At 45.4% G+C, this 26,559-nt stretch overlaps 1 protein-coding gene across 1 annotated transcript in view; it reads left to right on the top strand.

The window, feature by feature from the left end:
• LOC124034621 (protein O-mannosyl-transferase TMTC2-like) overlaps window positions 1–26,559 on the top strand; it is a 182,535-nt gene that overhangs the window by 81,052 nt on the left and 74,924 nt on the right. The window contains exon 2 of the mRNA XM_046348038.1: window positions 15,115–15,694. Coding sequence (XP_046203994.1) covers window positions 15,115–15,694 — 580 coding nt within the window. The remainder of the gene's footprint in view (window positions 1–15,114; window positions 15,695–26,559) is intronic.

The raw sequence follows: 26,559 nt of genomic DNA, 5'->3' as shown, positions 1-26,559 counted from the left end.
CTGGCTGTATAGCCTGGTGGTCCTGACTGACTGGCTGACTGGCTGACTGCTGACTCTACTCTACTCCACTGACTGTATAGCCTGGTGGTCCTGACTGACTGGCTGACTGGCGGGGTGACTCTACTCTACTCCACTGACTGTATAGCCTGGTGGTCCTGACTGACTGGCTGACTGGCGGGGTGACTCTACTCTACTCCACTGGCTGTATAGCCTGGTGGTCCTGACTGACTGGCTGACTGGCGGGGTGACTCTACTCTACTCCACTGACTGTATAGCCTGGTGTTCCTGACTGACTCTACTCTACTCCACTGGCTGTATAGCCTGGTGTTCCTGACTGACTGGCTGACTGGGGTGACTCTACTCTACTCCACTGGCTGTATAGCCTGGTGGTCCTGACTGACTGGCGGGGTGACTCTACTCTACTCCACTGGCTGTATAGCCTGGTGGTCCTGACTGACTGGCGGGGTGACTCTACTCTACTCCACTGACTGTATAGCCTGGTGGTCCTGACTGACTGGCGGGGTGACTCTACTCTACTCCACTGACTGTATAGCCTGGTGGTCCTGACTGACTGGCGGGGTGACTCTACTCTACTCCACTGACTGTATAGCCTGGTGGTCCTGACTGACTGGCGGGGTGACTCTACTCTACTCCACTGGCTGTATAGCCTGGTGGTCCTGACTGACTGGCGGGGTGATGACTCTACTCCACTGGCTGTACCCACTGACTGTATAGCCTGGTGGTCCTGACTGACTGACTGCTGACTGGCGGGGTGCTACTCTACTCCACTGACTGTATAGCCTGGTGGTCCTGACTGACTGGCTGACTGGGTGACTCTACTCTACTCCACTGGCTGTATAGCCTGGTGGTCCTGACTGACTGGGCTGTATAGCCTGGTGGTCCTGGCTGACTGGGGGGTGACTCTACTCTACTCCACTGGCTGTATAGCCTGGTGGTCCTGACTGACTGGCTGACTGGCGGGGTGACTCTACTCTACTCCACTGACTGTATAGCCTGGTGGTCCTGACTAACTGGCTGACTGGCGGGGTGACTCTACTCTACTGGCCACTGGCTGACTCTACTCTACTCCACTGGCTGTATAGCCTGGTGGTCCTGACTGACTGGTGGGTGACTCTACTCTACTCCACTGGCTGTATAGCCTGGTGGTCCTGACCGACTGGCTGACTGGCGGGGTGACTCTACTCTACTCCACTGGCTGTATAGCCTGGTGGTCCTGGCTGACTGGCGGGGTGACTCTACTCTACTCCACTGGCTGTATAGCCTGGTGTTCCTGACTGACTGGCTGTGTTCCTGACTAGGCTGTATAGCCTGGTGGTCCTGACTGACTGGCGGGGTGACTCTACTCTACTCCACTGACTGTATAGCCTGGTGGTCCTGACTGACTGGCGGGGTGACTCTACTCTACTCCACTGACTGTATAGCCTGGTGGTCCTGACTGACTGGCGGGGTGACTCTACTCTACTCCACTGACTGTATAGCCTGGTGGTCCTGACTGACTGGCGGGGTGACTACTCTACTCCACTGACTGTATAGCCTGGTGGTCCTGACTGACTTGCTGACTGGCTGACTCCACTGGCTGTATAGCCTGGTGGTCCTGGCTGACTGGCGGGGTGACTACTCTACTCCACTGACTGTATAGCCTGGTGGTCCTGACTGACTGGCTGACTGGCGGCGTGTGACTCTACTCTACTCCACTGACTGTATAGCCTGGTGGTCCTGACTGACTGGCGGGGTGACTCTACTCTACTCCACTGACTGTATAGCCTGGTGTTCCTGACTGACTGGCGGGGTGACTCTACTCTACTCCACTGACTGTATAGCCTGGTGTTCCTGACTGACTGGCTGACTGACTGTATAGCCTGGTGGTCCTGACTGACTGGCTGACTCTACTCTACTCCACTGACTGTATAGCCTGGTGTTCCTGACTGACTGACTGGCGGGGTGACTCTACTCTACTCCACTGACTGTATAGCCTGGTGGTCCTGACTGACTGGCTGACTGGCGGGGTGACTCTACTCTACTCCACTGACTGTATAGCCTGGTGTTCCTGACTGACTGGCGGGGTGACTCTACTCTACTCCACTGACTGTATAGCCTGGTGGTCCTGACTGACTGGCGGGGTGACTCTACTCTACTCCACTGACTGTATAGCCTGGTGTTCCTGACTGACTGGCGGGGTGATTCTACTCTACTCCACTGACTGTATAGGGGGAGCAGCAATAAGTGAAATAAAAACAGTACAAATTATCATAAAATAATCTATAATATACATATTGAGGGGGGGTGCAACAGTGATGAATGTTGTTGGGGTGGGGGCAGAGTAAAAGTCAGTTGTGGGGGTGGAAATGTCCATAGGAGGAGCAGCTGTTAAAGTATGTGACTGTTGAAGGGGTGGGAATGTCCCTAGTGGGAGCAGCAGGTATGGTAAGTGACTGTTGAGGTAGTTTGTGGGGGAAATGTCCATGGGGGAAACTATTGGCCAGTCACCCAATGTTGCGTTCGGCTGCACGTATCACCCTCTGAAGTGCCTTGCGGTCCCCAACGGTGGAGTTGCCATACCAAGCTGTGATGCAGCCCGACAGTATGCTCTCGATGGTGCTCCTGTAGAACACTCTGAGGGCACTCTGGGACAGACCTAAATGTCTTCGCTGTCGTGCCTTCTTCATCACAGCTTCCTTGAGATGTCGAGGGATTTGAAGTTATTTACCATCTCCACGGTGGCCCCATTCATTATATTTTTTCCCACCTTTATTTAAACCAGGTAGGCTAGTTGAGAACAAGTTCTCATTTACAATTGTGACCTGGCCAAGATAAAGCAAAGCAGATCGACACATACAACAACACAGAGTTACACATGGAGAAAAACAAACATACAGTCAATAATACAGTAGAAAAATAAGTCTATATAAGATGTGAGCAAGTGAGGTGAGATAAGGAAGATAAAGGCAAAAAAGGCCATGGTGGCAAAGTACATACAATATAGCAAGTAAAACACTTGAATGGTTGATTTGCAGTGGAAGAATGTGCAAAGTAGAGATATAAATAATGGGGTGCAAATGAGCAAAATAAATAAGTAAATACAGTAGGGAAAGAGGTAGTTGTTAGGGCTAAATTATAGATGGGCTATGTACAGGTGCAGTAATCTGTGAGCTGCTCTGACAGCAGGTGCTTAAAGCTAGTGATTGAGATAAGTGTTTCCAGTTTCAGAGATTTTTGTAGTTCATTCCAGTCATTGGCAGCAGAGAACTGAGAGTCGGCCAACGGAAGAATTGGTTTTGGGGGTGACCAGAGAGATATTCCTGCTGGAGCATGTGCTACAGGTGGGTGCTGCTACGGTGACCAGCGAGCTGAGATAAGGGGGGACTTTACCTAGCAGGGTCTTGTAGATGACCTGGAGACAGTGGGTTTGGCGACGAGTATGAAGCGAGGGCCAGCCAACTAGAGCGTACAGGTCGAAGTGGTGGGTAGTATATGGGGCTTTGGTGACAAAATGGATGGCACTGTGATTGACTGCATCCAATTTATTGAGTAGGGTATGGGAGGCTATTTTGTAAATGACATCGCCGATGTCAAGGATTGGTAGGATGGTCAGTTTTACAAGGGTATGTTTGGCAGCATGGGTTAAGGATGCTTTGTTGTGAAATAGGAAGCCAATTCTAGATTTAACTTTTGATTGGATATGTTTAATGTGAGTCTGGAAGTAGAGTTTACAGTTTAACCAGACACCTAGGTATTTGTAGTTGTCCACATATTCTACCTGACTTGATGACTCTTTGCTGTCCCCAGTCCACCTGCCTGTGCTGCTGCTCCAGTTTCAACTGTTCTGCCTTATTATTATTCGACCATGCTGGTCATTTATGAACATTTGAACATCTTGGCCATGTTCTGTTATAATCTCCACCCGGCAGAGCCAGAAGAGGACTGGCCACCCCACATAGCCTGGTTCCTCTCTAGGTTTCTTCCTAGGTTTTGGCCTTTCTAGGGAGTTTTTCCTAGCCACCGTGCTTCTACACCTGAATTGCTTGCTGTTTGGGGTTTTAGGCTGGGTTTCTGTACGGCACTTTGAGATATCAGCTGATGTACGAAGGGCTATATAAATAAATTTGATTTGATTTGATTATTCTAAGTCAGAGCCGTCCAGAGTAGTGATGTTGGACAGTGGGGCAGGTGCGGGCAGCGATCGGTTGAAGAGCATGCATTTAGTCTGTCAACTGTTTGTTAACTTGGCTTTCGAAGACCTTAGAAAGGCAGGGTAGGATAGATATAGGTCTGTATCAGTTTGGGTCAAGAGTGTCTCCCCTTTGAAGAGGGGGATGACCGCAGCTGCTTTCCAATCTTTGGGAATCTCAGACGACACGAAAGAGAGGTTGAACAGGCTAGTAATAGGGGTGGCAACAATTTCGGCAGATAATTTTAGATAGAAAGGGTCCAGATTGTCTAGCCTGGCTGATTTGTAGGGGTCCAGATTTTGCAGCTCTTTCAGAACATCAGCTGACTGGATTTTGGAGAAGGGGAAGGCTTGGGCGAATTGCTGTGTGGAGTGCAATGCTGTTGACCGGGGTAGGGGTAGCCAGGTGGAAAGCATGGCCAGCCATAGAAAAATGCTTATTGAAATTCTCAATTATAGTGGATTTATCGGTGGTGACAGTGTTTCCTATCTTCAGTGCAGTTGGCAGCTGGGAGGAGGTGTTCTTATTCTCCATGAACTTTACAGTGTCCCAGAACTTTTTTGAGTTTGTGTTGCAGAAAGCACATTTCTGCTTGAAAAAGCTAGTCTTGGTTTTCGAACTGCCTGTGTATACTGGTTTCTAGCTTCTCTGAAAAGTTGCATATCACAGGGTCTGTTCGAAGCTAATGCAGAATGCCATAGGATGTTTTTGTGTTGGTTAAGGGCAGTCAGGTCTGGAGAGAACCAAGGGCTATATCTGTTCCTGGTTCTACATTTCTTGAATGGGGCATGCTTATTTAAGATGGTGAGGAAGGCATTTAAAAAAAATAACAAAGCATCCTCTACTGACGGGATGAGATCAATATCCTTCCAGGATACCCCGGCCAGGTCGATTAGAAAGGCCTGCTCGCTGAAGTGTTTCAGGGAGCGTTTGACAGTGATGAGTGGAGGTCGTTTGACAGCTGACCCATTACATATGATGATGATGATGATGAGAGCGTGTTCAGCTTGGTTCCTCCTCAAGTCCACAATCAGCTCCTTTGTTTTGCTGACTCTGAGGGAGAGGTTGTTTACCTGGCGTCACACCGTCAGAGTTACTACCTTCTCCCTCTAGGCAGTCTCATCGTTGTTGGTAATCAGGCCTACTACTGTCGTGCCGTCAGCGAACTTGATGATGGAGTTGGAACTACTGTGTGAGACCACGCAGTCGTGGGTATACAGGGAATACAGGAGGGGACTGAGGACGCACCCTTGTGGGGCCCCCGTGTTGAGTATCAGTGTCGAGGAGGTAATGTTGCCTACTTTCACCACCTGGGGGCGGCCCAACAGGAAGTCCAGGACCCAGTTGCATAGAGAGGAGTTCAGAGTTCAGCGTGAATTCTGATTGTTCGGACCAACACTTTACAGACCTGACCTCCGGAACTTCCCTCTTGAATTTTTGTTTGTAGGCAGGGTGAAGCAGGATGGAGTCATGGTTGGATTGGCCGAAAGGAGGACGGGAGAGGTTCGTGTAGCAGGGGTCGAAAATAGAATTTCCGCAAGTTAGACAGTCGATGTGTTGGTAATCATTTGGGAGCACTGTTCTCAAGTTACATTTGTTAAATTCCACTGTAATAATGAACAATGCCTCCGGGAATGTGGTATCCAGTTTGTTCAGTGTCCAATGAAGATCTTTGAAAAGCTTTTTGGTGTCGGCTTGGGGATGAATGTACACAGCCATGGCGATAATCCTTGAGAACCCTCTCAGAAGGTAATAAGGGTGACATTTGATGACTAAGTATTCCAGTCGGGGGAGCAGAACCTCGCAAGTTCCTGTACGTTTCCTCCGTCCCACCATGTGTTGTTGGTCATAAAGCAGAGCTCACCACCTTTGCTCTTGCCAGAGAGACCACCTCCTATCTGCTCCAAAAACAGAAAACCCGCTGGTTGTGTGTAATCCAGTTGGTTGTTGGAGGAAAGCCAAATCTCAGAAAAACAGTATGTTGCAGGATCTGATGTCCTTCTGGAAGGAGATCCTCATTCTGAGTTAATAAAGTTTGTTCATTAATGATTGAACATTGGCGAGTAGTATGCTCGGTAATTGACGACGGGTCACCCGGTGTCTTAAACTCACTAAGACCCCACCACGTCTACCTATCTTTTGGCGTCTTTGCTTCCTACTCTCCAGTAGGACTCCCAAGCAGCTAGGCACCTTACCAAAGAAGCTATTCCTTTGTTCCGCCTTCTCAGTGTGTATGTGGAAGTTGGTTGGACAGTGAGTACTAAGCGATTCGTATTCCAATAGTTCTACCCGGGTGTACGTAGTAATGCACGAAACAAACTGATTAAGAACATTTGAGAAAAACACTAGAAAACCTGCAATGTTTTAACAGAGCTCAAGGCGAGGCCATCTTAACCAGTGAAACTGCACAAGATGGCACATAGAGTGGGGCAAAAAAAAGTATTTAATCAGTCACCAATTGTGCAAATTCTCCCACTTAAAAATATGAGAGAGGCCTGTAATTTTCATCATAGGTACACTTCAACTATGACAGACAAAAAAATGACAGACAAAAAAAATCCAGAAAATCACATTGTAGGACTTTTAATGAATTTATTTGCAAATTATGGTGGAAAATAAGTATTTGGTAAATAACAAAAGTTTATCTAAATACTTTGTTATATACCCTTTATTGGCAATGACAGAGGTCAAACGTTTTCTGTAAGTCTTCACAAGGTTTTCACACACTGCTGGTATTTTGGCCCATTCCTCCATGCAGATCTCCTCTAGAGCAGTGATGTTTTGGGGCTGTTTGCTGGGCAACACGGACTTTCAACTCCCTCCAAAGATTTTCTATGGGGTTGAGATCTGGAGACTGGCTAGGCCCTCTAGGACCTTGAAATGCTTCTTACGAAGCCACTCCTTCATTGCCCGGGCGGTGTGATTGGGATCATTTTCATGCTGAAAGACCCAGCCACGTTTCATCATCAATGCCCTTGCCGATGGAAGGAGGTTTTCACTCAAAATCTCACGATACATGGCCCCATTCATTCTTTCCTTTACATGGATCAGTCGTCCTGGTCCCTTTGCAGAAAAACAGCCCCAAAGCATGATGTTTCCACCCCCATGCTTCCCAGTAGGTATGGTGTTCTTTGGATGCAACTCAGCATTCTTTGTCCTCCAAACACGACGAGTTGAGTTTTTACCAAAAAGTTATTTTGGTTTCATTTAACCATATTACATTCTCCCAATCTTCTTCTGGATCATTCAAATGCTCTCTAGCAAACTTCAGACGGGCCTGGACATGTACTGGCTTAAGCAGGGGGACACGTCTGGCACTGCAGGATTTGAGTCCCTGGCGGCGTAGTGTGTTACTGATGGTAGGCTTTGTTACTTTGGTCCCAGCTCTCTGCAGGTCATTCACTAGGTCCACTCGTGTGGTTCTGGGATTTTTGCTCACCGTTCTTGTGATCATTTTGACCCCACGGGGTGAGATCTTGCGTGGAGCCCCAGATCGAGGGAGATTATCAGTGGTCTTGTATGTCTTCCATTTCCTAATAATTGTTCCCACAGTTGATTTCTTCAAACCAAGCTGCTTACCTATTGCAGATTCAGTCTTCCCAGCCTGGTGCAGGTCTACAATTTTGTTTCTGGTGTCCTTTGACAGCTCTTTGGTCTTGGCCATAGTGGAGTTTTAACTGTGACTATTTGAGGTTGTGGACAGGTGTCTTTTATACTGATAACAACTTCAAACATGTGCCATTCATACAGGTAACGAGTGGAGGACAGAGGAGCCTCTTAAAGAAGAAGTTACAGGTCTGTGAGAGCCAGAAATCTTGCTTGTTTGTTGGTGACCAAATACTTATTTTCCACCATAATTTGCAAATAAATTAATTAAAAATCCTACAATGTGATTTTCTGGATTTTTTTTCTAATTTTGTCTGTCATAGTTGAAGTGTACCTATGATGAAAATTACAGGCCTCTCATCTTTTTAAGTGGGAGAACTTGCACAATTGGTGGCTGACTAAATACTTTTTTGCCCCACTGTATCTGAGACCAGGCTACTTATAGGCCTACGAAACTCAATTATAAAAATGGCTGACATTTATTCTAGTCGGCTGCCAGCGGGCCATATACATTTAAAAATAATAATAATTGGGGTTTAGCTGGGTGGGGCAGAAATGAATGGTAGTGATAACTCAGGAGATATTCTTGTTGATCAAGGTGTCTGTTGACAAAGAGATTTGTTTGATTGTTGTCTGAATATGAATGGGACGCAAACCAGCTGTTTCTCAGAGAAGTATTTAATAGCGCTGAGACATGATTTTGAAAATTTGGCATATTATTTTCCAGACATGTCCCATTAAGTGTGTTTCTCTAAGAAGTGATTTGTAACAATGACACAAAGGAGTAGGTTTTTCTCTCTCTATGCAAATCTTTCTCTAGGCAAATTACCCCTGTGACTGACTTTGAGCTTTTTATTTTTCCCTGAGTGAAAGAGACTTCTAAATTTTAACATCTTCAATCAGATAGATGACTTTCACTGTAGCATCTATGTTCTCTGATGTTCTTATATAATAACATAATTTTCATGTTCCACCTTAACATATATTGTATGTATTGTCAGGATTTTACAAACATAATCAGTTTTCAAAAGCACTCAATAGTACAAAATGAATTACATTTGTGTTGTTATCAAAAGAGAGTAAGATTGCCAACCTTGAGAAATCATTCAAATTGGCACCATGAGGGCATTCTACTATTCTGTTATTGACCTGCTAGCATGCCCATGGGAAGAAACATTAGACAAAGGAGCTGGCAGGAAAGCTGAGTGGACAACCCTGAAGCCTCAGTAGGCATTCACAAAATATGGCTGTGTTTCTTTCAGATATTGAACCAGGGTGATGACACGTACTTGGCATATATGACATCACTTTTCCCAACTGCCAGAGCTGTTTTCCTTCATTTCACATGCTGGCATAAATAGAAAAATATGTTTTATTGTTCTGAGAAATGTCACTTTCTTCAGTCCTTGCTCTCCCACTCTACAATTGTCTCTCTGATAGCATGCTGCATGATTAAAGTTACATTTACATAGGCTATTTAAGTGTTTTACCTAGTAGTTAGTCATCTTTCCATTCTTTTAATCTTAACATTTCCTGTCAAAGACGATGTGTAGTCCACTGGCTTCCAGTTGAAGCTCGCATCCGCTACAAGACCATGGTGCTTGCCTACGGAGCTGTGAGGGGAACGGCACCTCAGTACCTCCAGGCTTTGCCCTACACCCAAACAAGGGCACTGCGTTCATCCACCTCTGGCCTGCTCGCCTCCCTACCACTGAGGAAGTACAGCTCCCGCTCAGCCCAGTCAAAACTGTTCGCTGCCCTGGCCCCCCAATGGTGGAACAAACTCCCTCACGACGCCAGGACAGCGGAGTCAATCACCACCTTCCGGAGACACCTGAAACCCCACCTCTTTAAGGAATACCTAGGATAGGATAAGTAATCCCTCTCACCCCCCCTAAGTTTTAGATGCACTATTGTTAAGTGACTGTCCCACTGGATGTCATAAGGTGAATGCACCAATTTGTAAGTCGCTCTGGATAAGAGCGTCTGCTAAATGACTTAAATGTAATGTAGTTGTTTTGATGTGAAACCCACCATTCATGCTTCTCAACTGTCATTTATTAGAGGAAGGAAGGAAACAAACTGGAAAAATTAGCATAGTCATTCATCTGTTTCTTTAGGCTTTGGAAGACTATCTGTCCTCATATCTGGCTTCTGCTCTCAGAATGATCTGATTCACCATACCATCCCAAATGGCTAATTGTACTGTCAAAGGAAGATGTGGATTTATATTCCTCTGGCTTTCAATCACAACTCTATTATCTCATCTCATCTCTGTCTCTGACCGCTCCTGGGCCTTTTCTGCCCCTCTTCCTCTCAGAGAGGAGATGGAAAAGTCAATCAATTCTCAGTTTCAGATGGTCTTTTAACGTGGGTTTCTGTTGTCATGGGAATGGTGTAAGCCCTATTTATTTAAACCCAACTGATGTATTCACATGTCAAGCTCTTCTAGGAATACTGAATGATACGGAATGCTAGTTACCACGGTGACCATGTCCTCTGGATGAGGACACTGAAGGTCCTGTAGACAACTTCCTACAGCAAAGCTGCATCAGTATCTGTCAACAACGAGAGATCATATTTAATATCACAATATTTCATTACTGACAGTAAAGACAACCATTTTGTAGACTTTTTTGCAAAAATACAGTTAAAAAATACATTGTGTGTACAAAACATTAAGAAAACCTGCTCTTTCCATGACAGACTGACCAGGTGAAAGCTATGATCCCTGATTGGTGTCACTTGTTAAAACCACTTGAATCAGTGTAGATGAAGGGGCGGAGACAGGTTAAAGAAGGATTTTAAGCTTTGAGACAATTGAGAGATGGATTATGTATGTGTGCCATTCAGAGGGTACATTTTGTTTTTAAATGGGTACAACTGAATATTAGGAAGGTGTTACGAATCCCTTTTGGCCCGACAGTCTAGGGGGGGATGGTAATGAGACCCGTGACATAACTCATGCAAATTATTATTGTGACAAAGTAAAAGTGTGAACGAAATAACCACGACAACAGAAATCTACCGTCAAACTCTAGGTTTATTTATAAACACACGGTAATGGGGGGAGCAGGAAAAGGGGCTGAGCTGGACCCAAGGAAAGAAACAATAAATATACAAAAACACACCCCTAAGCTAGACTAGCCTACTTTAACAACAACTAACTAACTAACCAAAAATACAGTGGGTGGTCCGCCCAGTTCTACCTAGTGTATTTAATAAAGTTCACCTACGGGTAGTGTATGCCCATGGGCGACTTGTCTTGGGTTCCCCCTTTTCCCACCAGCAACAAACAAACACCATAACCAAAAACAATACTCACAGGTGATGACAAAGTGCTATGGAGGTGCTTTAAACAAAAGAGAGGTTAAGACACAAAGCGAGAGTGAAACACAGAGACCTACAGACATGGCATTTACAGAGAGTTTGAGCTAGAGATTGAGCTGAGCTCTAGAACAAACAAATGATGGGGTTTTTAAACCATGGGGAAGGAACTGTGATAGGATAGGAAGTAGGAGGAGGTGTGTCTTCTGATTGATGATTGATTGTTGACTGATTGGGGAGTGATGAGTTATGATTTTCACCTGTGAGGGGAGAAGGAGAGAAAAGAAACACACACACAGGATACACACACACACAGGATAACTGTATCCGTAACAGAAGGTTTTCCTAATGTTTAGTATAGTCAGTGTATAAAGCTGTGGTAGCCATGTTTTCTGTTGTTGTCTCTTTAATGTTGAGCCTGTATGAAGGGAAAGTGATCCTTCTCATTGAAAGAATTTGGAAATTGTGAGGAGGGTTAGTCACTACTTTGATATAAGCACCATACACTTTACTGGGTTTGTTTTTCTTTCTGGGTGAATCACTTGCCTTTATTTCAATGCACTATTCTGGTCAAAACACTGGGGTGGCGAGCTACTGTCAACACTGCTGCATTTAGGGTTTGTCTAGATCCACCGTAGTAATCACTATGAGTACCATCTTGTCTGGAGGATTCAGTTATCTACATACTAGATCCACCGTAGTAATCACTATGAGTACCATCTTATCTGGAGGATTCAGTTATCTACATACTAGATCCACCGTAGTAATCACTATGAGTACCATCTTGTCTGGAGGATTCAGTTATCTACATACTAAGCCGACTTAAAGTTGATAATTTTTCCTATTTGAGCTTACACCTTTTATAGTTGATGTTTATCTGACTTGCCTGCCCTGTCTGTATCTCTTGAGCTTTAGACGAACCCTCCTTTTGAAACGTAAATTTCACTACAAATATTTAGTACATAAAAAATGCACCAGACTCTGCGCAAATACTTTGACAAGGCAGAGTGATAAGGAAACAAATATCTGACCGATTGAGTCACATGATACTCTTCGTAGAGATTGGGTGCAGACATGACTTGGCTAGGACAGAGTTGAAGTCTTCGATGGTGATGGGAGTGGGAGGTAGTGCTTTTCGGGTTTAGCTTGTTAGCGGTCACATGATACCGCCGGTCCTCTGGGAGTCGCCACGCAGGCAGGCGGATAAAGCATGGTGTTGGCGGAAGGAATGCGCTCCCGGCTGGAAAAGGTTTGCAGTGCACAGAGAGGTCCTGCTACCGCCAGCTTCCCAGAAATATGGGGCCCAGCCACAGAAACCCAATCTTCCACTCCACCAGGCAGACAGGCCCGGCAGGCCCTGTAGCCAGAGCTGAATGGGGCTGGATGCGCTGTGGTGATCAGGACCCACGCAGCCATGCAGGATTAATGAATGAATGGCCTTGGATTGCATTGGACACATCATCATGCAAATTTGTTGACATCCACTTGGAACAGTGGTGGGCAAGGAGACATGAGTTAGACGACCCCTTCTCTTTTCCCCCTCTCACTCTTTCCACATTCTTCTATCCTCTCCCCCTAGAGTGCCTGTCAACCCCAGTGGTGTAGGTGCTCGCCTGCCTCTCTAATATTCAAGAAGGCGGCAATCTGAGAGCTGAACATTTGCGTTGTGATTCATTTATGACTGCTTCAGAGAGACTGGCATTAGTTTCTGGCCTTCTATTTTGGTGCCAGAGTTGGAGTTGGTTTTGAAGCAATATATATTGTATCTGTCCTTTCTGTCTCCACGGCAATGTGCAATGGAAAAAAGGCACACTTGTCATCCAAATGGTTTAAAGATGTAATTGAACCATAACACCGCTGATGTGAGCCTTTTGTGGTGGAGTGAAGATCTCACTTGACAAATGGGCCAGAGAAAATAAACTGGCATATAGTCATGAACCAAAGAGAGAGGCCTAACCCTGCCAGTGATGAGCTGCCTGGAGCCCCACAAAAACCCATCAGATCTATGTTTAAATATTATTTGAAAACTATCAAATACTTTCAGCGTTTGCTTTAGCCTGTTTGGAGGTCCAGATGGGCAGGGTTGGCACTTTTGCAACCATTCTATTGGTTCCATTGCACCAGGCAAGCTCAATCAAGCCCAGCTTAAGTATATGAAATGATTTAAATAGTTTTGAACCCAGGTCTGAAACCTAATGATCTGCTTACTGACATGTCAGGCATTTCTATAGGCTGATTCTCTTTGCCTCTCCACTTCCACATAGGCCAGGTTAGTTAGTTTCCCCCCAGATCTATCATAAGGCGGGAGATTTCTCCTCGCCCTGTCAGAAGTCCTTTATTTGGTCATTTGTTGTGGGTTGCAATCTCCACACCCTTTCCAACAAACCCATCTGCTTTCTGGTAAAGCCATATTAAGGGTCAGTGCAAGGTGGTTGCTATTGGCGGCTACACTATTAAATAGGACAATGTCAGGTAAAAGTTCTAGGTTTCAGAGCAACACAAATGCTGCGGTAGTAAGACAAGTAAATTATTTTTATGATTTCAAAAACCAAGGGACAAAAACAAGGGACCCATAGATCAATTTCAGCTTGATTCATCTGCCGCCGTGGCCTCTTACTTTGAATTTCTTGTTTGTCTCAGTTGTGCAGTGCGTGTCTGTTTTCTCCCTCTCCTCGCTCCACAACTAATTGCGTGTGCTAATTGGGCTTGCCATGGGGACTGATTACAACCTGGAGCTCTCTGTGTGTTATCACACGTGTCATATCCCCATCCATCACTTTTTTAAATTATGCATTCTATGTTATAATGCATCTCCTCCTCTCTAAAGAGACTCATTACATTGCCATCACCTCCTTTTTGCTCCCCCTGCCTCCCATACACCAGGGTCAAGGCCTTGTCTCACTGCCAGAGCCAGACAACACCTCAGAGCTGGGTGACAAATGCCCAGATACTCTCTGCTCCGGTAGGGGGCAAATAGCACACCCTTCCACCCCTCACACAGCTTGGGGCTGATGTATGACCACCAGGGTCAAACACTCAGACTCGACCCCAGCCATGGGGAGAGGGGATAGTACAGTACCCAGGCCAGGGCTGCCCTGTGGTGGGGTAACTACATGTACAGAAATGCACAGACAGCATGGGCGTTCCATGGCCCCTCAACACTGATTATCCATGGCCTTAACACTGCTTTCTAGTTTGCTCTCTAGTCCCTCCTGTTTTGTTCTTCCCCCCCGCAGTGTGATGTGTCTGTGTCTGAGATACCCGGTAGTCAGCGGTTGGTAGACACAAGGCTAGTTGTGATTGACAGGTCCCTGGCTCCCCACGCTCCATTACGCCAACATGGCATTCCCCCTCTATGTCTCGTTTGCTTTATTTGTTTTTGGTCAAGGGTGTGGTGCATGCTCCTCCCTGGCCCCTGAGTTCACACAGTAAGATCTCAGAGGAACTCTCAGGGGAGTTTTACACAACTTTAAAGCTACAGTACTTGTATACGCCAAAGTATACTACAATGCATAGCCTACTACTTATGTTTAGGTCTCCAAAACATCTAAAAAGGAGGCAATACATCCATAGTTTATCAGGAGAAAGGACACACACTGCCTTTGGCTTTTGGTTTTGTTGGTATAAATGGATTGAGGCAAATTGGAGAAGCTGAGAAGGTCACTCAGAGGTTTGATCACACATCCTTACATGTACCTCATCTCTCACTGTGATTGGTTGTGTTTCTGTCGAGCATGACAGTTCAAGGTGAACTGATTTATTTTCTTTTGGGGCATGATAAATGACCACTTCTGAGTTTAATAGAAATCTAGACATGTATTTCAGTCCTTGCAGTTCTACTGAATGTCATAGTACAGTGAAGACTGAATTGATTGAATTGACTGAAAAGACCCAAGTACTATGGTGGCGTTGCTCTTGATCAGGTTATCCATAAGCATGAGGATCATTACACATACACCTTCTAACCCCTCTGTTGTCCTTCTCTCCACAGCCGTGCGATCAAAACCAACCAGGACCTGCTCCCAGAGACCCCGTGGATCAACATCTTCTACGATGACTTCTGGGGCACCCTGCTCACCCACAGCGGCAGCCACAAGTCTTACCGGCCCCTGTGTACCCTCTCCTTCCGCCTCAACCATGCCCTGGGCGGCTTGGAGCCCTGGGGCTACCACCTAGTCAATGTGGGCCTCCATGGGGCAGTCACAGCCCTCTTCACCTGGTTGGCCCGCCTGCTGCTTGGAGGGGGCCTGTGGAGTCTCCTAGCTGGGTTATTGTTTGCCTCGCACCCCATTCACACAGAGGCAGTGGCGGGCGTGGTTGGCCGGGCCGACGTGGGCTCTGCTCTGTTCTTCCTGCTGTCGCTGCTGTGCTACGTACGTCACTGCACCCTGCGAGGGGGCTCTGCGGGGCCCTGCAGGCTGGGGGCCTGGCTCCTGGGCAGTCTGGGCTGCGCCGCCTGCAGCATGCTGTGGAAGGAGCAGGGGGTGACGGTGCTGGCCGTGTCGGCCCTCTACGACGTCTGTGTTTTCCACCGGCTCAAATTGCGTCAGGTCATCATGCTGGTTTACAAGGTAAACAGTTTGTCCTTGCCCTGCGGTGTTGTTTTTTCCCGTGTATCTCATTTCCTCCTCTCTCTCCCCTTGGCAAAAGCCTGGCAAAGTGGAAAGCTGATCTGTTCACATGGGTCTTGCTATGTGGAAGTATTCCTGTGTGTTGTTTGTTTTCATTAGGATGTCATTTAAATGGTAAAAATTCATGTATGTACAGCTGTGTGATCTGGAATGAGCTGTTGTTTTGTCCTCTGAATGCAAGGAAAATATACAAGTGGGGAAAGAAAACAAAGGGGACACTATTTATCCTGTTTCTTCATGGAAATTGTTTATATACCCATAGAAACACACAGAAACACACATCCATACATGAATGTCAGAGCAGTGACTAGCACTCCAAACCCTTCTTATTATCCCAAGGGTTTTCAGTGGTTAGCTTCGCCCACGGTTGGCTGCGCATGAACTGCCATTCCGACGCTGTGTTCAAACGTTTAGAAACGGCAATAATCATTGCTTGCGAAACGGTTTTCGAAACATACGCTGATATTCCACTTATCTTTCATATCAGTCTGATAGAATCACTCAAATAAAAACGATATACTTACTGTAGCAGTTTGGCACAGATCCACAAGCTGTGTGCCTCCAGCTGACGAACTACACTTCCTCCCATGTTACGCTTTCAAACAGGTGTTCAGAGCATGCTAGATAGCTAATTAGCACGGGTGGCTGCCTATCTTCCATGTGTTTTCCATAACAAGCGATGTAACATGGCCGTGTGGGAACACTAACCCTAACCCCATAAAGGTGTGTAGTAATTGAACCTTTTGTTTTTTGGAAAATTATTTCTTGCTGAAATTAAAAATACGTTCCTTATGTTTCCAAAACCATAACGGAAGCGATGCGTTTTTACGTTCAGAATTAGCTTTGGGGATCTTAACAAAACGCCCTCAGCCAGATGATACTATCGTCAATAGACACTAAAGCAGTTGGCGTCTATGAATGGGTTATGCAGTGACATGAGTTAGGGAACCATATTATTATGGAAATGGGGTCATGGGAGGCTGCTAGAGAGTTTTGTCAGTTGAATTTGAATTCCCATCGTGCCTACATCATTACATTATCCTTAAACAGTGTCATTATCATTATGCATCATTGCCTTCCCTTGCAACATGATTTGTTAGCAAACCCCAATTAGAAAACGCTTTAGTAATAAGTAAACCATTGACCCAAACTCAGTTTGTTAATGATTTGTTAATTACTCGTCCATCACCATAATGTAGTGCATGTTATTGAGATGAATGATACTGTAATGTAACATAATGATGATGAGGAGCTATTTTGTTTACATGAAATGCATAACATTGGCATTAATCTTCAGTGTGTGTGTGTGTGTGTGTGTGTGTGTGTGTGTGTGTGTGTGTGTGTGTGTGTGTGTGTGTGTGTGTGTGTGTGTGTGTGTGTGTGTGTGTGTGTGTGTGTGTGTGTGTGTGTGTGTGTGCACGCGCTTGTTTGTGTTAACTGCGCCTTGTCATGTGCTTACTGTCTGCTGTCTCGTCAATGTCACTTCCACCAGTCTTTGCGCATCAGGCCAAGTTGAAAAAGACGTGCACTAATGTGACAAAAGGGATCCAAGAAGAGTCGATGGCACTCTAGGATGCTGACGCATACATGCAAAGGATGAAGGGTGTTTCTGGCAGAAGGAGAGTTGGTGGAGGGGGTGGGCGGGGGACAGGGGAGAGTTGGTGGGAGGGGAACAGTGGAGAGTTGGTGAAGGGGGTGGACAGGGGACAGGGGAGAGTTGGTGGAGGGGGTGGGCGGGGGACAGGGGAGAGTTGGTGGAGGGGGTGGGCGGGGGACAGGGGAGAGTTGGTGGAGGGGGTGGGCAGGGGACAGGGGAGAGTTGGTGGAGGGGGTGGGCGGGGGACTGGGGAGAGTTGGTGGAGGGGGTGGGCGGGGGACAGGGGAGAGTTGGTGGAGGGGGTGGGCAGGGGACAGGGAGAGTTGGTGGAGGGGGTGGGCGGGGGACAGGGGAGAGTTGGTGGAGGGGGTGGGCGGGGGACAGGGGAGAGTGAATGAACAGAAAGAAAAGAGGGAGAGACTGGAAGAAAAAAATCCAGCTTCTCCGTTTTAGTGCTCATCACAGTGTGAAAAAGTGAGTGAGGGCCCTTGCTGTCTTTGTCTCCATGCTAGCCTCTCTCTCTTGATTTAAGCCTTATCTGAGGTTTAGTGTCCTCTGGAGTACTGCCCATTCGTTGACAGAGGCATACAGGCCTGCTAATAGTGTGTCAGGGGTGGCTGGGAGAATGCAGTGCTAGGAGGACTGAAAGAAAGTATACCTCATATCTGACAGCTTCTCGACATTTGATTGGAAATCCACCGTACCAACACATCTCCCCTGATAACCCTTCCCTGAGACGAGAGTCGCAGATCTACTTACACAATGTTCGCATGGATGGACCCGAGCCTATGGATTTCTGTCATGCTTTGCCATGGTGTTGATGAATGGTCTTGGCAGACACCCGTGGGCCATAAGCTATGCATACCCATTTCTAGTGTGCAGCTTTGAGGTGGAAGTTGTCCGTTTCACAGACGCACTGCATATCCTTGAACCCCAGCACAGAAGAAACAAGCAGGGAACGTTGAGTGATGTTACGGCTGGCAGGTCTCATGCATTCCTTGTTAATTATAAGGTTACAGTATGTCTCTTTCTGTGATCACGACACCAAGTCACCTGAATGAATTCTACTTTGTTATTATATTGGGACCAGCGCTCTCCCTCTCTCTCTCTCTCTCTCTCTCTCTCTCTCTCTCTCTCTCTCTCTCTCTCTCTCTCTCTCTCTCTCTCTCTCTCTCTCTCTCTCTCTCTCTCTCTCTCTCTCTCTCTCTCTCTCTAAATTTAAATGTAAGGGCTTTATTGCATGAGAAACATATGTTTACATTGCCAAAGCAAGTGAAATAGATTATTAAAGACATTTCAAATGTCATATTATGTCTATATACAGTGTTGTAATGATCTCTCTGTATCTCTCAATTCAATTTAAATGTAAATGTAAGGGCTTTATTGGCATGAGTAACATGTGTTTACATTGCCAAAGCAAGTGAAATAGATAATAAACACTTAGTGAAATAAACATTAAACATTACACCCACAAAAGTTCCAAAAGAAAAAAGACATTTCAAATGTCTATATACAGTGTTGCAACAATGTGCAAATAGTTAAAGTACAAAAGGGAAAATAAATAAACATACATATGGGTTGTATTTACAATTGTGTTTGTTCTTCGCTGGTTGCCAACAGGTCACAAATCTTGCTGCTGTGATTGCACCCAGCAGATATGGGAGTTTATCAAGATTGGATTTGTTTTCAAATTCTTTGTCGGTCTGTGTAATCTTAGGGAAATGTGTCTCTAATATTGTCATACATTTGTCAGGAAGTTAGGAAGTGTAGCTCAGTTTCCACCTCATTTTGTGGGCAGTGTGCACATAGCATAGCCTGTCTTCTCTTGAGAGCCAGGTCTACCTACGGTGGCTTTTTTTTTTTTTTTAGCAATGCTATGCTCACTGAATCTGTACATAGTCAAAGCTTTCCTTCATTTTGGGTCAGTCACAGTGGTCAGGTATTCAGTCACTGTGTACTCTCTGTTTTGGGCCAAATAGCAATCTATTTTGCTCTGTATTTTTATAAATTCTTTCCAATGTGTTAAGTAATTATATTTTTGTTTTCTCATGATTTGGTTGGGTCTAATTGTGTTGCTGTCCTGGGGCTCTGTGGGGTCTGTTTGTGTTTTGTGAACAGAGCCCCAGGACCAGCTTGCTTAATTAAGGGGCTCTTCTCCAGGTTCATCTCTCTGTAGGTGATGACATTGTTATGGAAGTTTGGGAATTCTGCTCTGCATGCATTATTTGGTGTTTTCCGTTGTACAAGGAGGATATTTTTGCAGAATTATGTATGCAGAGTCTCAATTTGGTGTTTGTCACCTTTTGTGAATTCTTGGTTGGTTAGTGGATCCCATACCTCACAACCATAAATGGTAATGGGTTCTATAACTGATTCAAGTATTTTTGGCCAGATCCAAATTGGTATGTCGAGTTTTATGTTCCTTTTGATGGCATAGAAGGCCCTTCTTGCCTTGTCTCTTAGATTGTTCACAGCTTTGTGGAAGTTACATGTGGCGCTGATGTTTAGGCCGAGTGCTCCAGGGCAGGTATTCCCAAACTGGGGTATTCAAGTATTCCCCAGGGGTACACGCAATGCCGTCGGACGCCAAATAGAAATGTGATTCACATTAATATATATATATATTTCACGTTTTCTAAGAGTCCATTTATATTTTTACAGGGCCTATACATTTGGGTGAGGTTTTTCTCTCGCCTGAGTAGCCTTGTTTCACTGCCAAAAATAAAATTTAACTATCTAGTGTTCAGCGAAATTACAACACAATGTCAAATACAGGTAGCCTAGTCAAATAATTAACATCAAATCACTTTAACCGTTACTCTCTCTCGGGAATTGCACTAACGGTCCGTATGTAGCCAAACGTAGCTGCTGCTCATGCTGGTATCTGTACTGATGGCGTAAAAGTCATGACAGGGAGACATAGTGGAGTAGTAACACACATGAAAGCAGTTGCTCCCGACACCACTTGAGTACACTGCAGCATCCACCGAGAGGCTCTTGCTGCCAAGGGAATGCCTGACAGCGTGAAAGACGTTTTGAACATTAAAGTGAAAATGGTTCACTTTGTTAAAGCAAGGCCTCTGAACTCTCATGTAGTTTCTGCACTATGCAATGACATGGGCAGCGACCATGTAACGCTTTTACAACATACAGAAATGGGCTGGTTATTAATGGGCAAAGTATTGACACATTTTTTTAATTGAGAGACGAGTTTAAAGTTTTCTTTACTGACCATAATTTTCACTTGTCTGACTGCTTGCATGATGACGAGTTTCTCACATGACTGGCCTATCTGGGTGACGTTTTTTCTCGCCTGACTGATCTGAATCTACGATTACAGGTGACCAAATACTTATTTTCCACTATAATTTGCAAATAAATTCATAAAAAATCCTACAATATGATTTTCTGGATTTTTTTTCTAATTTTGTCTGTCATAGTTTAAGTGTACCTATGATGAAAATTACAGGCCTCACTCATCTTTTTAAGTGGGAGAACTTGCACAATTGGTGGCTGACTAAATACGTTTTTGCCCCACTGTACTTGCTGGAACGTGTGCTACGGGTGGGTGTTGTTATCGTGACCAGTGAACTGAGATAAGGCGGAGCTTTACCTAGCATAGACTTGTAGATGACCTGGAGCCAGTGGGTCTGGCGACGAATATGTAGCGAGGGCCAGCCGACTAGAGCATACAGGTCGCAGTGGTGGGTGGTATAAGTGTGATTTGGTCGTGGAGAACATCCCATTGTTAAGTTTGTGAACAGGCCGTCGGTGGAGGGATACAACGTTGAGGAAGGGAGGCTTCATATTGTTTTATTGGAGAGAAACAAGGCATTAAAGGTAGACTCATCGAAATGACATTGCCACAAGCAGCACCGCAGATATTGAGATGAGACAAGTTCTCATTTACAGCTGCCACCTGGCCAAGATAAAGCAAAGAGGTGTGACAAAAACAACAACACAGAGTTACACATGGGATAAACAAATGTACAATAGCACCATAGAAAGTTCTGTATACAGTGTGTGCAAATGAAATAAGGAGGTAAGGCAATAAATAGGCCAATATTGGCAAAGTAATAGAAATGTAGCAATTTACACTGGAGTGATATATGTGCAGATGAGGATGTGCAAGTAGAAATACTGGTGTGCAAAAGAGCAGAAAAACAAAAACAAATATGGGGATGAGGTAGGTAGTTGGTTGGATGGGCTATTTACAGATGGGCTGTGTACAGCTGCAGCGATCGGTAAGCTGCTCTGACAGCTGCTGCTAAAAGTTAGTGAGGGAGATAAAAGTCTCCAACTTCAGTGATTTTTGCAATTCGTTCCAGTCATAGACAGCAGAGAACTGGAAGGAAAGGAGGCCAAAGACATGTTGGCTTTGGGGATGACAAGTGAAATATACCTGCTGGAGCATGTGTTATGGGTGGGTGTTGCTATGGTGACCAGTGAGCTGAGATAAGGCAGAGCTATACCTAGCAAAAACTTATAGATGACCTGGAGCCAGTGAGTTTGGCGACGAATATGTGGCGAGGACCACCCAACAAGAGCAGACAGGTCGCAGTGGTGGGTAGTATATGGGGCTTTGGTGACAAAACTGATGGCACTATGATAGACTGCATCCAATTTGCTCAGTAGAGTGTTGGAGGCTAATTTGTAAATGACATCGCCGAAGTCAAGGATAGTCAGTTTTATGAGGGTAAGTTTGGCAGCATGTGTGAAGGAGTCTTTGTTGCGAAATAGGAAGCCGATTCTAGATTTAACTTTGGATCGGCGATGTTTAATGTGAGTCTGGAAGGAGAGTTTACAGTCTAGCCAGACACCTAGGTATTTAAAGTTGTCCACATATTCTAAGTCAGAACCTTCCAGTCGTCCGGGCGGGTGTGGGCAGCGATCGGTTGAAGAGCATGCATTTCCTTTTACTAGCATTTAAGAGCAGTTGGAGGCCATGGAATGAGTCTTGTATGGCATTGAAGCTCATTTGGAGGTTTGTTAACGCAGTGTCCAAAGAAGGGCCAGATGTGTACAGAATGTTGTCGTCTTCGTAGAGGTGGATCAAAGAATCACCCACAGCAAGAGCGACATCATTGATATATACAGAGAAAAGAATTGGCCCGAGAATTTAACCCTGTGGCACCCCCATAGAAACTGCCAGAGTTCCGGACAACAGGTCCTCCGATTTGACACACTGAACTCTGTCAGAGAAGTAGTTGGTGAACCAAGGGGCAGTCATTAGAGAAACCAAGGCTGTTGAGTCTGCCGATAAGAATACGGTGATTGACAGAGTCGAAAGCCTTGGCCAGGTCGATGAAGACAGCTGCACAGTATTGTCTTTTATCGATGGCGGTTATGATATCTTTTAGGACCTTGAGCGTGGCTGAGGTGCACACGTGACCAGCTCGGAAACCAGATTGCATGGAGAAGGTACGGTGGGATTCAAAATGGTCGGTGATCTGTTTGTTAACTTGGCTTTTGAAGACTTTAGAAAGGCGGGGCAGGATAGATATAGGTCTGTAACAGTTTGTGTTCAAATAGGGTGTCACCCCATTTGTAGAGGGGGGTGACCGCGGCCGCTTTCCAATCTTTAGGAATCTCAGACGATACGAAAGAGAGGTTGAACAGACTAGTAATAGAGGTTGCAACAATGGCGGCAGATAATTTTAGGAAGAGAGGTTCCAGATTATCTAGCCCAGCTGATTTTTAGGGGTCCAGATTTTGCATCTCTTTCATAACATCAGCTGTCTGGATTTGGGTGAAGGGGAAGCGGGGGGGGGGGACTTGAGCCAGTTGATGTGGTTGATGCAGAGCTTTTGGGGTAGCCAGGTGGAAAGCATGGCTTCTTGAAATTCTCTATTACTGTGGAATTATCAGTGATGACAGTGTTACCTAGTCTCAGTGCAGTTGGCAGCTGGGAGTAGGTACTCTTATTCCCCATGGACTTTAGTGTCCCAAAACCTTTTGGAATTAGTGCTGCAGGATGCAAATTTATGTTTGAAAAAGCTAGCCTTAGCTTTCCTGACTGACTGTGTGTATTGGTTCCTGACTTCCCTGAAAATGTGCATATTGCGGGGACTATATGATGCTAGTGCACAACAACTCTGTGTTTTTGTGCTGGTCAAGGACAGTCAAGTCTGGAGTAAACCAAGGGCTATATCTGTTCTTAGTTCTACGTTTTTTGAAAGGGGAACGCTTATTTAAGATGGTGAGGAAAGTACTTTTAAAGATCAACCAGGCATTCTCTACTGACGGGATGAGGTCAATATCCTTCCAGGATACCCAGGCCAGGTTGATTAGAAAGGCCTGCTCGCAGAACTGTTTTAGGGAGCGTTTGACAGTGATGAGGGGTGGTCGTTTGACCACTGTCCCGTACGGATTTCTGTCGGTTGACATTTCCAGAACTGTGTTCTAGGATATTGAAATGGGATCCTTATGTGATTGTGGCTTTCAGTCTATTACTTTATCATTTTATATCCACTGCACATCTCCCATTGTGTTATTATGGGTTCGTTTTGTGCTTTCAAAAATCTTGACAGTTAAGAGCTAGGGGCTTGAGAGTTATTATGTGAAAGCAGAGTCATTCTGGGAAGTCAGTGCAATAGTATATCATTCAGTCCAAGTTCTCCAGTAAGAGGGGATTTCTATGCAACATGTTAATTTGGATAGCCACTCTAGCTTTGCCCTCATGTGTGTTAGCAAGCTAGCAAGCAGGCTAGTTAGTGCTAGGTATCAACAGCCAATTGAGTAGGGGCTGGAAGCTATAGTGAGCTTTGATTGGGCAATAGCGTTGTGATACAGCAGAATATTTGCATAAGGTTCACATTTTCCCCAACTTTGGTCCCGCCCTGTTCACGCTCCAGCACCCGTGCTCACATAGGAAAGAATGGAGAATGTGCACGGCTCGCTCTCTCTGTATATCCCAGTTTCAGCTGGCCCACTCTCCAAGAACACAAACCACTGGCGTACACTGTACCAGCCACACGTCCACACAGTAATCACTGGACAATGTGAAAATCCCTGCCTATTTCATCACGTTTTATTGGAGTGTTGCTGTTTCACCCCTCCCATTCCATATGTATGAGCCTTGGCCCCTTCCAAGTGCTGCTTTATCTGGGCCTCATTTATTACAGCTTCTATTTACATGCTAATGTGCTTTGTCTCTGCCAGTATCTGATGGCTGCTGTCCATGTCTTTTCATACCTCGGAAGGCTCGCAACTGATTGGTCGGTTATGAAGCCCTATCACACACATGCAGGGGAGAAAGCATGTTGTTGAACTAAAGACAGAGGTCAATCACCCCAATTTAGCATGTGCAATTCCCGGGGAAATTACATGATTATTTTCAGACCATTTTTGTATGCAATCTATTGATAGCACTGAGAATAAATTAATAGAATTATATTTTTCTATGCCTTGTCTCAAAAGAAGGATAGAATTTGTATTACCCTCTTTGGAGGAAGGTCACATCAAGTGTGTCTCTGCTGTCAACCTGAAACAGCCGCCTTTTGGATTTTGTGTTTAGCCGTGCTGAAAGAACGTTACTTTCCACTGGGCACAGATGTCTGTTCCATGTTGGTTCAATATCATTTTGTTGAAATTATGTTGAAACAACATTTATCCAACCAGTGTTTGCCCAGTGGGTTATATTTCAAATGTCATTGGTTTCAATGATTGTTGGTGCTGGAGGGTGGTCATATCAAATGTGTCTCTGTTGTCAGCCTGAGACAGCCACTATTTGGATTTGTGTTGAAAGATAGGTGTTCTGAAAGAAAGTTGCTTATATTTCAAATGTCTTTGGTTTCAAAGATTGTTGGTGTACTACAGGCATGTGGATTTTCATAAGTAAGCATGCTGAAACGCCTGTCTGACTGACGATAAACATGTAATTAATTTGCTAACTTTTTTTCTTGTATGTATTACAGTATGTAGCCAATCTGTGTATGGACCCTAAAACATTTGGTATAAATATTAGTTCAGAACCTATCCATGAACCTAAGCTATCATAGTTGTTGTATCAACTTCAAGTCTGAATGGCATTAATGAAGCCTATGGATTGAGTAGAATATAATAACTTTATTGTGCCACGGATGCAAGTCCTATATACAGTGCCTTGCGAAAGTATTCGGCCCCCTTGAACTTTGCGACCTTTTTACCACATTTCAGGCTTCAAACATAAAGATATTGTCATGTTTTGTCTTATATTGTCTTGTCATTTTGCTTTCCCTTCTGTTCGTTTTCCCCCTGCTGGTCTTATTAGGTTCGTTCCTATTTTTATCTCTCTCCCTCCCTCCTCTCTTCTCTCTATCGTTCCGTTCCTGCTCCCAGCTGTTCCTATTCCCCTAATCAATCATCTAATCTTTTCACACCTGTTCCGTATCTTGCCCTCTGATTAGAGTCCCTATTTCTCCCCTTGTCTTCCGTTTCTGTCCTGTCGGATCCTTGTATATTGTTCGCCGTGCTGTGTCTTTGTCTTTTCGCCCTGTCGTGTCTTGTTTCCCTCAGATGCTGCGTGTGAGCAGGTGTCTGAGTCTGCTCTGGTCGGTGCCTTCCCGAGGCAACCTACAGTTTATGGTCGAGTCTCCAGTCTGTCCTCGTCACTACGAGTGGAATTAAGTTTTTATGTTTTGTTTTCTGCTCTGATTGTCCAGGAGTATTGCCTATTTCCTTTACTGGAATAAAGACTCTGTTTTCGCTAAAGTCGCTTTTGGGGTCCTCATTCACCTGCATAACAGAAGGATCCGACCAAGAATGGACCCAGCGACTACAGATTCTCGTAACACTGCCGTCGAGATCAAGGAGCCATGCTCGGCAGACACGAGCAGGAATTGTCTGCTGCTCGTCATGCCGTTGAGAACCTGGCCGCTCAGGTTTCCGACCTCTCTGGACAGTTCCAGAGTCTTCGTCTCGTGCCACCTGCTACTTCCTGGTCTGCCGAGCCTCCGGAACCTAGGGTTAATAACCCACCTTGTTACTCCGGGCAGCCCACGGAGTGCCGCTCCTTTCTCACCCAGTGTGATGCCCAGTGTTCTCTCTCCAACCCAACACATACTCTAGAGAGAGCTCGGGTTGCTTACGTCATATCACTCCTCACTGGCCGGGCTCGAGAGTGGGGCACAGCTATCTGGGAGGCAAGGGCTGATTGTTCTAACAATTACCTGAACTTTAAAGAGGAGATGATTCGGGTTTTTGATCGTTCAGTTTTTGGTAGGGAGGC

This window comes from Oncorhynchus gorbuscha, linkage group LG01, assembly GCF_021184085.1.
Source record: "Oncorhynchus gorbuscha isolate QuinsamMale2020 ecotype Even-year linkage group LG01, OgorEven_v1.0, whole genome shotgun sequence".
Classification (NCBI taxonomy): Eukaryota; Metazoa; Chordata; class Actinopteri; order Salmoniformes; family Salmonidae; genus Oncorhynchus; species Oncorhynchus gorbuscha.
Note: the sequence above shows the minus strand (reverse complement) of the source record. Positions and strands in the feature narration are given on the sequence as shown.